At 66.6% G+C, this 14,268-nt stretch overlaps 1 protein-coding gene across 1 annotated transcript in view; it reads left to right on the forward strand.

Annotated features, from left to right (window-relative positions):
* Positions 1-9,126, forward strand: part of SCLT1 (sodium channel and clathrin linker 1) — a gene marked incomplete at both ends in the record, with an annotated part of 37,215 nt that extends 28,089 nt beyond the window's left edge. The window contains 3 exons of the mRNA XM_084245606.1: positions 4,975-5,053; positions 6,584-6,679; positions 9,064-9,126. Of these exons, the coding sequence (XP_084101732.1) occupies positions 4,975-5,053; positions 6,584-6,679; positions 9,064-9,126 (238 nt within the window). The remainder of the gene's footprint in view (positions 1-4,974; positions 5,054-6,583; positions 6,680-9,063) is intronic.
* Between the last annotated feature and the right edge of the window lie 5,142 nt (positions 9,127-14,268).

Genomic DNA, 14,268 nt, shown 5'->3' on the forward strand with positions numbered 1-14,268 from the left:
GCAAGTGGAAAAAGCAAGTGTAAAGATGTGTCCAGGGTTGTCCCTCCCAGGGGGGTGTTGTGCGTCCGTCGGCACAGACGGGCCGGGTCTGCCCCACACTCCTCATGCAGACCTGCCGTTCTGCTCAGGAGTTGGAGGGGCCAACGCACAGCGAAGCGGCCATCTGTGCAGGGAGAGGGGATGAGGACAAAGACCTCAGACCTTTTGGAATAAATCTTTTTTATACACGTATAAAAAGCGACAATTGAAACTATATGAGTGTTTATGTAATTAGTTTTAGAATTAAATGTTTTTAAAAATACCACCAATTCAAAGGGAACCTGCACATCTATGTTAATTGCAGCACCACTTACCATAGCTGAGATACGGAAACAACCCAGATGCCCAAACCAGATCGCTGGATGGAGAAGGCGTGGTCTGTATATGCACTGGAATGCTGTGCAGCAATCAAAAAAGATAAACTCATGCTATTTGCTGCAGCTGGATGGAGCTGGAAGGGATGGTGCTGAAAGAAACAAGTCGGAAGGAAAAAGATAAATATTAGAATATAGAGAAACCAAATAAAGGGTCAGGGAAGAGACAAAACTTGCCAACTGACCATAGATCTGAGGCATCCAGCAGGGGAGGCAAGGGAGGGGTCACATGGGAGGGAAGAGCCCCCCGGGTGGTGGAGATGGCTCACTGGTGCTGTGGGGGTGGAGAGTGGGGAGCTACAGGGACTACACCTGAGGGGAGAAATCAAATGCCATACAAAAATGAGTGATGTAACAAAATAAATTTAATTAAAAAGTAAAAATTTAGGGACCTCCCTGGTGGCACAAGGGTTAAAGTCTCAGCACTATCCTCAGCCACTGCAGCCTGAGTTCGACCCCCGGCCAGGGAGCTACCCACAGGGCGTAGCAGACCTCTCCTGTCTCCCCACTGCTCCCCTCAGCCGTGGATTTCAGTGGATCTGCCTGTTCTGCTCCCCACTCTGTCTCTGGGGAGTCCTCTTGCCCCCGCGCCTGTGGCCCGCAGCCCAGTTCTTGTATGCATAAATGAATGAATCCTTAAAATATTTTAAAAAATTTTAATGTTTTTAAAAGTACAAAAAAGCAAGATCAAACAGATTAATTGTTCAGGAAGTTGATGGCTTGAAACATTTCAAGTGACATTAACACCGTAATTAGATTGTTTTTCCTAGTGGGATTAATCCCAGGGCTGAAAAGGAATGCCTCCACGCAGGCTGTTTTTAATGGCAATGGCGTTAGGAATAATATTGGTTTTATGCTGAAACTTATAATTATAGGATAAAACAATGGAGTAATTATATAAATGCCTTTAAGAGCCAAGATTTTCATGAAAAGAGAAATTCAAAGAAATGAAATGAAACTCAGTTCTGAGCTGGAGAAGCCAGGGGGTGGGTTCAGCGCTGTTTCGCACTTACCACGTCCTCCTAGCTCGGTCCGCGCCAGGGCCCGACAGACCGTGGTCGGCGCTCACCCGCGCGCGGTCTCCCAGCAGAACCCAGGCTCCTTCGAGAGGGCGGCTCCGGAGCTGCGGGACGGCGCCGGGAGACCCTGCCGGTCTCGGGCCCACTGAAGAAGGCTCCCCCTGGCCTCGCGGGGGCCCTTGGACACCGAGAAACGTGCAGTAAATGAACGTGTCAAACACATTCACATCCACCAGCCAGTGCCGCGAGCTCAGGGTGACGGGAAGGAACAAGAGCGACTCCGGCTGCCTCCGGCGCTGAGACGCGGTTCATCCTGAAGCCTGGCCGGCGCTGTCCGTCCGTCCCGGAGCCAGGGAGGCGGCCCCAGGTGGGCCCCCGGGGAGTGGGCTGGAGCCCGACCGCCCCGGCCGGAGACCCGCCTCTGCTCGGCGACCGCCGCTGGCCCGGGGCCGGTCGGCCGGACGCACCTACCTTTACCGTGAGGAGGGGCCCGGGCCCACCCGTCCCGACTGGCAGCAGAACCGGGTCCGAAGCACGGGGCAGACACCGTCCGGGGCTCGGCAGGCGGCGCTGCTCCGGCAGGCGTTAGGCTTGTCGTTCTCGTCACGCGCGTTTGTTCCGGAGGAGGTGGGTGGCGTGCTGGGAGTCTCCCTAACGCTTGCACCGTCTTGGCGTCCTTACCGCGTGGCCAGCCCGGCTGACCCGGCGTGCCTTTCCTGGACCGAACACACTGCAGCTGCCCGCCTCGGCCAGCACGGCCGGCGCGGCCTCGCTGCCGGGGCGCTCGTCTCCAGGCTCGCCTGTCGGGCCGGTCGCCAGCCCGGAGTGCAAGCGGGCGCAGCTGTGGAGTGAGTCGGGGCCGGCGGCAGGTGTGGGGCCGGCGGGCCCCGGGCTGGCTCTCGGGCTCTTCGGGCAGACGGGAAAGGAGAGCCCGGCGCGCTCAGTGGCTTTTTCAGGCTCTTTCTACGCCAGTTGTGACGAGGCGAGCCGCAGACTGGCAAGGAGGGGGCCCGGGGCCCAGAGGCTGGCGGGCCTTCCGGCCCCTGCGGATCTTCATGCATGCCTCTCCTTGGGCTCTCTCTGGCGGCGCCTCCTGGTCCTGCCTCGCTGCAGTCCCTCGTCCCATAGCTGTCCCGCCGCAGCCCTTCTCCATCCACTGCAGCCGTCCCGAGTGACGCCGCCATACAGCCTCCACCTGCAGGCCCAGGGGCGCCCGCTCACACAGGCCCACACCGCACCCCAGGTGTCCACCGTCAGGCCCAAGCACCTCCTGCTTTCAAGGCCGCCGTGATGGCCACAGAGGCCGGTGGCGTAAAGCCTGACCGTCTCCCTCACCCTACCCGGGGCATCTAGTGGACTCCGCATGTTCCACAAGCACGGGCTGTAGAGGCTCGCGTTGCTGCTCTAGCGCCAGCAGGCACGGGGCAGGGTCACTGATTCGGGCAGACGGATAGAGTCCCGGAGCCCTCAGTGGGCTTTCCAGGTTCTAATGCTCTCTCAGGGACCCAGGTGCGCGGGCGCCAGGCAGGGAGGCCGGCCCAGACCCAGGTAGGGGGGCCGGGGGGCAGGCAGGCAGCCGACCCTCCAGCCCGCGTGAAGCTGTGTTCTTTCTCCGGCTCTCCCTGGCGCTCACCTGTGGCCTCACCTCTTCTGCAATCACATCCTTCGTCCTCGTCCTGCCCCCGACGCCTCTGCTTTATCCCCGCCTCTGAGCACAGGTGTGCACACTTACGCATGCGTGCACACCCACACTCCCGGCGTCCACACTCAGGCACGCGTGCCCCGCACCCACACTCCCAAGCGCCTTCTGCATTAGCACGATCAAGCTACAGGTGAAGGCCCAGAGGCCAGTGGTGTAAAACGCCCGGGGAACCCACTGGCCCTACGCTGGTTGACTAGGAGGAAGGGGTGGGTCTCCTCGCGTTGAGCCCCGAGGCTGTGATGAGGCTGTGATGAGGCTGGATGAGAATGGGAGATATCAGACAGTCACCCTTTCAGGGGTTCAGTTCCCAGGGCACTCGCAGCACACGCCCGGGCCCATGGGGAGCCCTGCTCTGACACAGGCCACAGGGTGCGGGCACAGCATGGGGGCTGCACAGCCCAGCTGGAAGGAAGGAGCTGGGGCAAATGGCCATCGTTTGAGCAGGGACCGCCCCCGGGGTCTGGCGTCTGGGCCTGGGGATTCGGGCAGGGCCCCAAGGGGGAGTAGAGCCTGCAGGGAAGTGGCTGGGAGGGTGGATTTCATGAGCACCAAGAAGGGAACTGACCCGCCTCTAGAGAGGCCTCAGTCAAGACAGCGCTGAAGACAACTTCAGTCCCGAACCTGGGTCAGGACGTGCTCTTCTGCCCGCCTGGACTGTCCGCTGTGATGAGAGCGCTGAGGTGGGAGATGCACGAGGGCCTGAGAGCTGACAACCTGGTGGAGACGCAGCAGGCCCCGTAGCCACGCCTCCTGCTGCTCGAGGCCGCAGTGCTGAGGCCTTCCGGGGAGATCCACCGTCCCGTTTGCTGACATAATCACCTTCGCATGGTCAGCGGCTTTGGGGACTGACTGTGCGTCTGCTCAGAGAAAGCCTCTGTCCCTGGCGGCCACGTTGGGTCAAGTTTAAGAGGAAGGCAGGGCCACCCCTTTGCGGCTTGTGTACTGGAAGGAGCAAGTAGGGTATTGAGACGACATTCATTAGCTCTGCAAGAACAGCAGCTCATCGTCCCCGCACACTCGCTGTGTTGCTCTGCTGGACCTGCCTGGCCCTTCCCCGTTTGCTCCAACCCGGTGCTCCCGGGTCCTGTAAACTCGCCGGGGGACTGGCATCCTGGTCTCACCTCTGCAGCCCCTCAGGTCGGGGTCACAAGACACCTCAGCTTTGATGGCTGGTCCTGGCCTTGCTTCCCGCCCCGGGCCACGTTGGGTGTCAGCCAGGTGCCCCTGGACAGCCTCGCGCTGGGCCCGGCCCCGAGGCCCGCAGCTGCCTGTCGCTCTCCTTCCTGCCGGTTCCCTCCTTGCTCCCGGCCACTGTCCGCTCAGCGTGTCCACCCTCCGACCAGGGTTTGACGGCTCCCGGTAACTTCCCTGAGGCGTCAGGAGCCCGGCGAGCGCCGGCCGCGTGTGCTCCTAGGCCACGTGAGCTGCGCTCCCAGCCCGTTACAGCCAAGGTCAGGCCGGGGGTGTCTGCCCAGCACGGCTCCCACAGGCAGCAAGCTGGGGTGAAGGCCGGAGCGAAGGCGCGTCCCCCGCGTCCCTCCCCCGCAGCGCCGCCTGGCCCGCACCCCCGCCTGTCCAGAGCCTGCGGGGAGCAGCGGTCAGTGCCCGGCAGCCGCTCCCCTGCCAGCGCCAACCGCCGGTGCTCACGATGCTCAGTCGCCCCAGGACCCTCGCAGGCCTGGCTGACCGATCCCAGGGCCCGCGGCCCGCGAGTCAGCAGCTTGTTTCAACGCAAGATGGTGTTTTTGATGCAAACATGAACGTGTGTCGGTCATGAAGACCCCGTCTTGTTCCCGTTCCCATCGGTGGCACTAACGGCCGGGGTTTGCTCTGTGCCTAGGAGTGAGCTGAGTCGACAGAAACTCCGCACCCAGGAGCTGCTTTCTCAGCTGGAAATGGCGAGCGAGAAGGCGGCCGAGGTGAGAGAGCGGCAGAGCCCGGGCGGCAGCGCCACACTCGGCCCCCCAGATGTGCCTCCCGCAGGACCCCCAGCCCCGAGGGGACGCAGCGCGGAGGGAGGCGCAGGCCCGGGCTGCTCCAGGCCAGCGCACGTCCCCTCGGCCCTGCGCCTGCGGCTTTTAGCCCCAGCAGCCCCGGGGAGGTGCTCTGCCTGCCGGGGCGTTCAAGGCCTGCGGGTCGCGCTTCAGAGCTGCAGGAGTCGGGGCTTCCCGTCTCAGCTCCTGGAGGTGAGCAGGACGGGGCTTGGGCCCGGCTCCCAGAGGGCCGCCCTCTGGTGTCAGCGCCCCGGAGCTGCTGGGCTTCCCCCCCCACCCCGGGCCCAAGCCTCTCGCCTCGGGAGGCCACCCAGGGGATGAAAACGGGGACGAGCCAGTGAGAAAACGGGAGCCCTTGAGGCGCTCGTGCTGCGAGCCCCACTTTCAGGAACGTATTTAGAATAATTTAAAGAATAAAAAAATTTTGCTTTTGGGTGTAACCCCCGGTCAGCTCGGGCTAGCCGGGCCTGTGACGCCGAGCAGGAGGCGCAGCACCCACGCGAGGCTGCCGTGCTCCAGCGGGAGCGTGTCCTGGCCCGACAGGCCGGCGCAGGGCGGACATGGCTGCTGTGCACAGACTCGGGCTGTCGCGGGCCAGGAGCACCTTCACCTGCAGCTTCTCTGCCCCCACTGGGCATCAGTGACAGCCAGCCCCAGAGGCTGCCATTGCGGCATCGCCCATGGGGGTGCCCAGTGGGGCCCCGGGGTGCGCCCACCTCCTGCCTGGCCTCCGAGAGCTGGCCCAGGGCCCTCTGTCCACAGCCACCCTCGCTGCAGACGGCCCCTTTTCATGAAGACTGGCCTGCTGCCCCCCGTGACGCCCCTAAGCCTAACCAACTTCCAAATGAGGGCACACTCACACGTGTAAGAAGCCCAGCAGCTCCCGGGCGCGGACACCAGAGAGCGGCCCTCCGGGAGCTGGGCCCAAGCCCGGTGCTGCTCACCTCCGGGGGGCTTCAGCTTCCCTTTCTGGGTCACAGCCGAGCCCCTCACGGTGCTTTAGTGACTGTGGCCCCGCAGCTCTGGGGCCCACGGCAGACAGAGGGTGGGGACGCGGGGCCTCCCCTTCCACCAAGACCTTTGTGGGGCGGCCCTTCAGACCTGTAGGACAGGCGCCACGACTCCCTGGACGCTGCCCCTGCTCCCGCCGGGAGGCGGCCAGCCCAGGGGCCCAGGCGCGTCTTCCCAGTCTCCAGGCCTTGGGGCAGGGGCCTTGCGCCTCAGCTCCACACAGGGACGCGCCCCGGCGAGTCCTCGCTCACTGTGCCGGGTGCCCCAGTTCACGGGTGGCAAGAGGGGGGCCCTGGAGTCAGATGTAAAACCCACCTTGAGCACTGAGGTCCCTCCTCGAGCAACGCGGGCCCGGAGGCAGCCTCGGCGTCTCGCCAAGTGGCAGGCTGTGTCGGGTGCCTCGTGACTGTCGACGCCACGTCTCCTCGTGTTTCCCCGCGACAGAGCGAGAAGCTGATTCTAGAGCATCAGGAGAAAGCCAGCAGGCTGCAGCGGCGGCTAAGCCAGGCAGAGCAGAGAGCCGCCTCGGCCATCCAGCAGGTAGGTCTGCAGGTGGGCTTCGGGGGGAGACGGGTGGGGGCTCCTCAGGGGTTCCCGGGAAACCGGCAGTTCCACTTGACTCGATTTACCTGCTTCGTCTTTCTAATGTCTGAGGCTGGGAAGCGGGAACTGTAGAGGCAGAAGCAGCCATGTGCTCGGGCGGCCGTGAGGCTGGCGCGGGGCCCTGGCAGCAAGGCCGGGCGGGGCGGGGCTGCCACGTGGTGCCCGACGCAGGGCCTCGTCAGCGCAGGGAGCCCCGGGGACGGCCGTGCCCATCTGCCCCGTGGGCGGCCTGGCCCCCGACACCCTGCTCCGGGTTGCGCCGTGCGCCGACTGCGCCTTTCAGAGGGAAGATCCCTCGGCTCATCTGCGAGCCCAGGGCCGCGTGTGCCTGCCCGTGGCGCTGGACTGCGCGACAAAGCCCCGCGGCGGGAAGCAGGAGGGGCAGCACGTGGTGAGCCCCGAGAGGCGGTGGCTCGACGGGCGTTTGTTCAGAGGCGGCGCAGTCTCCCTCCTGCGGGGGGGGGGGGGGGTGGAGCAGCCCCGCGAGAGGCAGGGTGGACGCGGCGCCGCGACAGGGACCAAGGTCGACGCGGTTCCCGCGCCGCTCGCTGCTCTGGCTCTCCGCGGGCCGTGGGGTCAGGACGAAGCCCCCTCGCCGCTGCGCCTCTCTGGGGGCCGGAGCAGCCCCGGGGCTCCCCGCTCGGGCCGTCCCGGCGTCACAGCTGTGGGCAGAAGCTCCGTCTGCTAAGACCTTGGCGTCCACGGAAAGAAGTCAGGACTCATTTGCGCTTCTGTTCGCTCCCTCTTGGGAGTCCTTTAGCTTCATCCAAGACTTGGTTCTGAAACTATGACGTGAGACATTAATTCCCGCTCGCGAATCGCTCGTCTAGGCCGGGGGCAGGAGCCCGCGCCCCATGTCCTGAGAGGGTCCTGGCGTCGGGCAGCGGCTCCAGCCTCCGTCTCGTCTTCACACGGGAGAAAAGCGGCCCCGGACGAGTGAGTCTAAGTCACGAGCTTTATCTTTGCCTTGGCGGAAGCCTCTCCGGGCCTCCATCTCCCTCTACGAGCGAGAAACAGCGCCCGTGGGGGCCGCCCCCCCGACAGCGCCCGGCCCGAGGGCTCCCGGGCCTGGCTGCCCGGCCCAGCGCTGCGTGGGGGCTGCGGCCTCAGCGGGCCCCACCGGGACGCCGCCTCCCCGGCGAGCTCCGTGGCCAGCGTGGGAGTCTCCCCGCGCCAGCGCTGACACCCGAAACCGGAGCGAGGACTGGCCGAGCCCGTGGAAACCCGACTCCCGGGCTAGCTCCCCCGCCAGGACCCAGTGCCCAGCGGCCCCGGGCCAGGAGGGACGGATGGCGGCCTGGAGACACCCATCGGGCCTGGAGACCCCCATCACGAGCCGCCCTCGCCTGGAGACGCAGCCCCGCCCCGAGGGCTCAGCTCCGCTCCTGCCCTGCTGCCACGGCCTCGGGGGTCCAGGCGTAGTTCCGGCTGGGAAAAGGAGGGAGCGCGCAGCCCTTGCCCTTGTTCAGACCAACAAGGGGGACACACAAGCCGGCACCCCACTTGCACGTTTCCAGGAGCCAGGACGGGAGGCTGAAGAGGCTGTGTTGCGGCGGCGGGCAGGGCAGCGGGTCTCTCCCCGGCGGCGGGGGAAGGAGCGGCCTGGAGCCCTGGGCGGCTCTGCAGGGTTTACTGAGCTTTCACGCCACGAGCCGCGCGGCTCCCGGGGCCACGGCGGGGCGGGCCGGGGCGGGCAGGCGTCCAGCCCCCCGAGGCTTCCCTCGTCCCGGGCCGCGTCTCTCTGGCCTCCGCGGGCGTCCCCCCGCCGCCGCCCTTAGAAGCCCGGCCCCTCGGCCCAGGCGCGCCCACCCGTGCCCGCCCCGGGGCCGCCGCCAGGCGTGGGGATGCTGCAGGACCGCGGGAGCCGTGGCGGGCTGGGGCGGGAGGGCGGCAAATCCCGGTCACTCACCCGCCTGCACGCGGGAAGGAGGGCGGCGGAGAGGCCTGTGCGCGCCAGGCCTGGGGCCGAGAGGCGGGGTGTGGCGTGTGGCGTGTGTGGAGCGCCTGCCGCGTGGGGGCCACTCAGCTCCCCCGGTGGTCTGTGTCCCCTGCCTCCCACGCTGCGGGGCGCACGCCCAGCAGCCGCGCCCCACTTCCTCGGGGATGTTCCCACGGCTGTGCGGGGCGGGGCTGAGCCCGGGCTGGCGGGGAGCGCGGGGCGTGGCGCGCAGCCTCTGGTGTCCCCGGACATCGACAGCCAAGCGCGGACCCCACAGTGCCCTCCGGTAAGATCTCTCCAGTCACCCCACGTTGTGGCGCGTCGTGAGCCTCGGACATTCCGCAGCGAGGTAACTGCTGACCAACTGTTTGTTCCTCTGCAGCTCAGCGCGGCCACGGTGCAGCGGAGGAAAGCCGCGTCCATGGTGGATCTGGAGGGCCCTTGACCCCGCCCGGCGCAGAGGGCCCGAGGCGGCCGCCCGCCTGGAGGAGGAGCCGCCGCCGCAGGTCAGCAGCGCGGGCCTCTCGGCTGAGGGCTGCAGAGGAGCTGCCTGTCTACACCGCCCGGCTCTTCTCGAACCCCCGCCCCCCGGCACACAATACACCGCAGACCGTGCGAATCATGAGAAAGAAATCTTTCAAGAAAATGCTAGAATTTTAATATTTTAGTTCCAAGAGTTGATAATTTCACATCTAGTTGTTGGTCCTGACCCATTCGTCACTCCCCAAGGCCCCGTCTATTATGAACACGAATGTAATAAATTCTGCGCTTTCCCGAGTGCTGCTGTCCTGCATTTCAGCGTCTAACTGCCGTGACGTGTCCGTGAGGCGGTGTCTCCCGGCCCGGCCCGGGGCTGATGCTTGCGCACGAGCCCGCGAGGCCAGCTGGCCGCAGACCTGCCCCCCATGGGCCTGGAGAAGGCCCCGGCCCCCCGCCTGGGCCGACGACCGCCCCCTGCGGGACAGCGGCCCTGCTCTGGCGCAGACGCCCGGCGGGCTCTGACCCTAAGCCCCGCGCTTGCTCCCGGGTGCGCGTCCCCTCGAGCTGGCAGCCGGGCGGGAAGACCCCGGCCAGGCAGCTGACCGTGAAGCTGCAGCCTCTCTTGTTCCCGACGGCCGCCGTCTCCGAGGCCGAGCTGCTTTTCCAAGGGTCGCTGGGCCTCTGGCTTCCCCGACCTGACTTCCCAGCGGCTACTGCACTCGCCCCGCGGGCACCGGGAGGGTCTGCCTCGCCGCGGGCAACACGGAGCCAAGTCACCAGGAACCGGGCAACACGGAGCCAAGTCACCAGGAACCGGGCAACACGGAGCCAAGTCACCAGGAACCGGGCAACACGGAGCCAAGTCACCAGGAACGGGCTTCTCCTCAGACTGTAAACAACTCACGGTCTAAAAACGGTGCTGGCCACATTCTAGCACAACCCGGGAATGCGGGAGTGTCCGTCCCCCCCCCCCCCCCCCCGCTCCCCGTGCCCTGCAGAGCCCGAGACCTGGGACAGGCGCCCCAGGACAGCCTGGAGCAGACAGGCAGCCGCCCCCGCCCCAGCGCCCCCGAATTCTGTGGTTGAAACCAGCACTGAATCAAACGGCTCCTCAAGGAAGCATTTTCTCAAAGCTTAGAAATACCATCTTCGGTCACCCGGACGACTTTTCACCGTAGACGCCTCATCAGTCAACATTATATCGGGGGGCAAAATACACTGTTTCGTCCACGGTCACAAAGTTCAGGGCCTCCTGCCCGCGAGAGCTGGGCGCTGGGCGGCACCGCAGACCCCGGTCCCCGGGCCGGGGCTGGTCACCGCGGCCTTCAGCCCCGTCCTTTGTTTCAACAGAAGCGCTTTCCGGGCCTGAGCGGCACCGGGGCCAGCGCGCCAGAGCCGAGGAGGGCCTGACCCCCCGCCACCGCCCCGCCGGCCTCCTCGGCCCTCGGCCGAGCCGGGAGCCCACAGCGGACACCCACCGGGCCGCGGCGCCGCACGCACCTTCGAACATTGAGGAAAAGCGTATTTCCAGAGACACTTGACGTGTATTGCAAAATGTACAGCATTTATTCACATACAGACAAAAAGGCACAAATTCTACTAAATAGTTCAACAAAAAAATACAGCTGTCCTCACCTAGTTTTATAAATACTTTCCAAAAAGGGGGTAGAAATAAATACAGGATCGGGCCGTGTCATATAAAATAGTCATCTCTACATAGACTTTGCGGGATTCTGGGTCTTCTCTCTTCATGCACCTTCACGCCCCGTTCCAGCCGCGCGGACTCCAAGCTAGGCACGTAGTGAAAGTCCTCTGCGCGCGGGCAGTGTGGCCACACGGCCGCCCCGCGCAGAATAACGAAGATCCGTCCACAACACAGAGAATCCTCCATTCAGGTTGTGTCCAGCACCTCACGAGTGACTCTCCAGGCAGTTTACGGAGTGGCTCTAGCCGACACTTCGACAGAAGACACTGAGCACAATCAGAGATATTCCCCGGTCAGGATGCACAAGGAAGGTAAAGCTTAACCAAAACAAAGAAAGAAGGGGGAACGAGCCAATGTTCCCACTGACGGTGCAAGTGGGTGCGGCCGCCGCCGGGCGCCCCGAGTCTCGGACCCCCGAGCCCCCGGCCGCCCAGCGGGCTGCACCGTTTGCATCTCGAAGCAGGAGTAACAAGTGTGGACTTTTCATTCGTGTGGGATTTTTTATTTCTTGTTTTGTTTGGGTTTTTTTGTTGTTGTTTTTTTTTTTTTGGTTCAGCGTAACTTGGAACGTTTGAAAGCTTTTCAACCTAAATGTGGGGAAACAGGTAAGGCATTATTTTTTGCACAAAACTAGCATTCCTCATAGTGCAAATGAATCTGGGGCCTCTGGGAATGGGACGAGGCCGCACACTTACTAGAGGGAATTTAGACTTTCTTTCTATGGCTTGAGAGTCTCCTGCTCATCCTGCTCATCCTGCTCACCCCGCGCGGTCGCCGCGGTCGCCAGAGAAGGGCAGGGATGTCCACCTACTTCTGAACCCAGAAAAGGCTTTTGCTCGAATGCAAAAAAGTAAAATAAAATCTGACGTTTAAAGGACGCCCTGCGAGACGCAGCACGGCTGGGACTCGGAGCAACAGCCTCTCCGGACGGCCGTCTCCCGACGGGCGCCCCGCGGCCCCAACACGTCGCCCGCCCGGCCCTCGCCCCCCATCAGCGGGTAGGTGGCCCCCAGGACCGTCCCCGGCCGGCGGGCAGCTTGCATAGCGCGGGGGCGGGCGGGCCTCGGAAGACGCGACGTGAACCAGAGCCGGGCGCCCCGACCGCAGGCCGCCCCCGCGGGCCTCTCGACGACACCGACTCCGGAGAAGACAGAGCCCCGCGCCGCCGGCGCAAGGACAGGACAGAGGACGGGGTTGAACGCAGGTTTATTATTGCTGGTCACTGGCTGCTTATTGCCGCGCGCAGGGGGGAGCCGGGGCTGACCGGCCCCCGCGGCGAGGCCCCCCTCGGCCCTTCCTGCCCACCGGGGAGGGGTCCTCGCAACTTATTGCCTTTCCGTGGTTTTTCAAAAATAACCTATTCTGCTTTGTTTTTCTTCCTGTCGGAAGCGCGGCCGCGCCCGGGAGGCCCCGCCTGGACGTCGAGGCCGCGGCCGGCACCCCCCGCCCCGCGCCGGGTCAGGAGGCCAGCACGCTGCGGCGGATGAGCGCGGGCCCGCGGCCCAGGCCCCCGCGCGCGCACTGGCCGTCGGGGGCCTCGCTCTCCGAGTCGCTCATCTCCACGTCGGGCGCGTAGCCGTCGCTCTCGGGGTCCGGCCGCGGCTGGCTCGGGGCGCGCTCCTTGGGGGGCCCGCGGCCCAGGCCCAGGTAGGGCAGGTCCGCGTGCGGGGGCCCCGCGCCCTCCTGCGCCTCGGCGGGCGGCGGGCGCTCCCCCTTCTTTGGAATCCGGAAGCCCCCCCAGTTCTTGGCCGGGCTGGCCGGCGTCGTAGGCACTTTGGCGGCGGCGTGCGCGGGGGGTGCCCGCGCCAGGGCGCCGTTGCACCGCGGCGGCGCCTCCCTCCGGGGGCCCGGGGCGCCCGGGGCCGCGCGGCCGGGGTCCGGGGGCCGCGCCGGCCGGAGGCTCTGTCTGCAGGGCCGGCCCCGCGCGTCGGCCCGGCCGGGGTCTCCGGGCAGCCCGGGCTCCCCGCGCGCCGCGGGCCGGGGCGCCACCAGGCCGTTCCTCGGGGGCGCGGGCGGCAGCCGGGCCTCCGCCGGTGTCTTCTCGAAGCCCGGGAGGCTCTCGGGGCCGCCCCGGCGGCCGCAGAGGTCCGGGGGCCGCAGCAGGGCGGGGCCGGGCCCCCCGGGGGCGCCGAGCAGCGGGGCTCGCGGGGGCGCCCGGGCCGCGCCCATCTGCTTCCTGAAGAAGGCGGAGTGCCACGTGAGGTCCTCGATCTTCGGGGCGCCGGGGCCCGCCGAGGGGCTGTTGAACAGGAGCCGGCCCTCCAGGGCGGCGCGGGCGGGAGAAGGCACACCTGGGGGGGGCGGGGCTGTGAGACGGGGCGGACAGAACCCCCCCCCCGCCGGACAGACCCTCCTTGACGGACAGGCCCTCCCGCCGGACAGACCCTCCCTCCCCCCTCCCCGCAGGCCCTCCCCGCCGGACAGACCCTCCCCCCTCCCCGCCGGACAGACCCTCCCCACGGACAGACCCTCCCCACGGACAGACCCTCCCCCCCGGACAGGCCCTCCCGCCGGACAGACCCTCCCTGACGGACAGACCCTCCCCCCCGGACAGACCCTCCCGCCGGACAGACCCTCCCCACGGACAGACCCTCCCCACGGACAGACCCTCCCCCCCGGACAGGCCCTCCCCCCCGGACAGACCCTCCCTGACGGACAGACCCTCCCTGACGGACAGACCCTCCCGCCGGACAGACCCTCCCCCCCGGACAGACCCTCCCCCCCGGACAGGCCCTCCCGCCGGACAGACCCTCCCTGACGGACAGACCCTCCCCGCCGGACAGACCCTCCCCCCCCCCACAGGCCCTCCCGCCGGACAGACCCTCCCTGACGGACAGACCCTCCCTGACGGACAGACCCTCCCCGCCGGACAGACCCTCCCCCCCGGACAGGCCCTCCCGCCGGACAGACCCTCCCCCCTCCCCGCCGGACAGACCCTCCCCCCCGACAGGCCCTCCCCGCCCGACAGGCCCTCCCGCCGGACAGACCCTCCCCGGACAGACCCTCCCCCCCGACAGGCCCTCCCCGCCGGACAGGCCCTCCCGCCGGACAGACCCTCCCCGGACAGACCCTCCCCCCCGACAGACCCTCCCCCCCGACAGGCCCTCCCCGCCGGACAGGCCCTCCCGCCGGACAGACCCTCCCCGGACAGACCCTCCCCCCCGACAGGCCCTCCCCGCCGGACAGGCCCTCCCGCCGGACAGACCCTCCCCGGACAGACCCTCCCCGCCGGACAGGCCCTCCCCGCCGGACAGGCCCTCCCCGCACGACGGCAAGGTGGGGTGGGGGCGGGCGCCAGGTGGGTGGGGGCGGCGGGCAGGCGGGCCTGAGCCTCTGCACCCCTCCCCGCAGGCGCGACGACCCCGAGGGAACAGGCGGGCGCCCCCACGCAGGAGCCGGCCC

Source organism: Talpa europaea (genome assembly GCF_964194135.1).
Source record: "Talpa europaea genome assembly, chromosome: 10".
NCBI classification, from domain to species: Eukaryota; Metazoa; Chordata; class Mammalia; order Eulipotyphla; family Talpidae; genus Talpa; species Talpa europaea.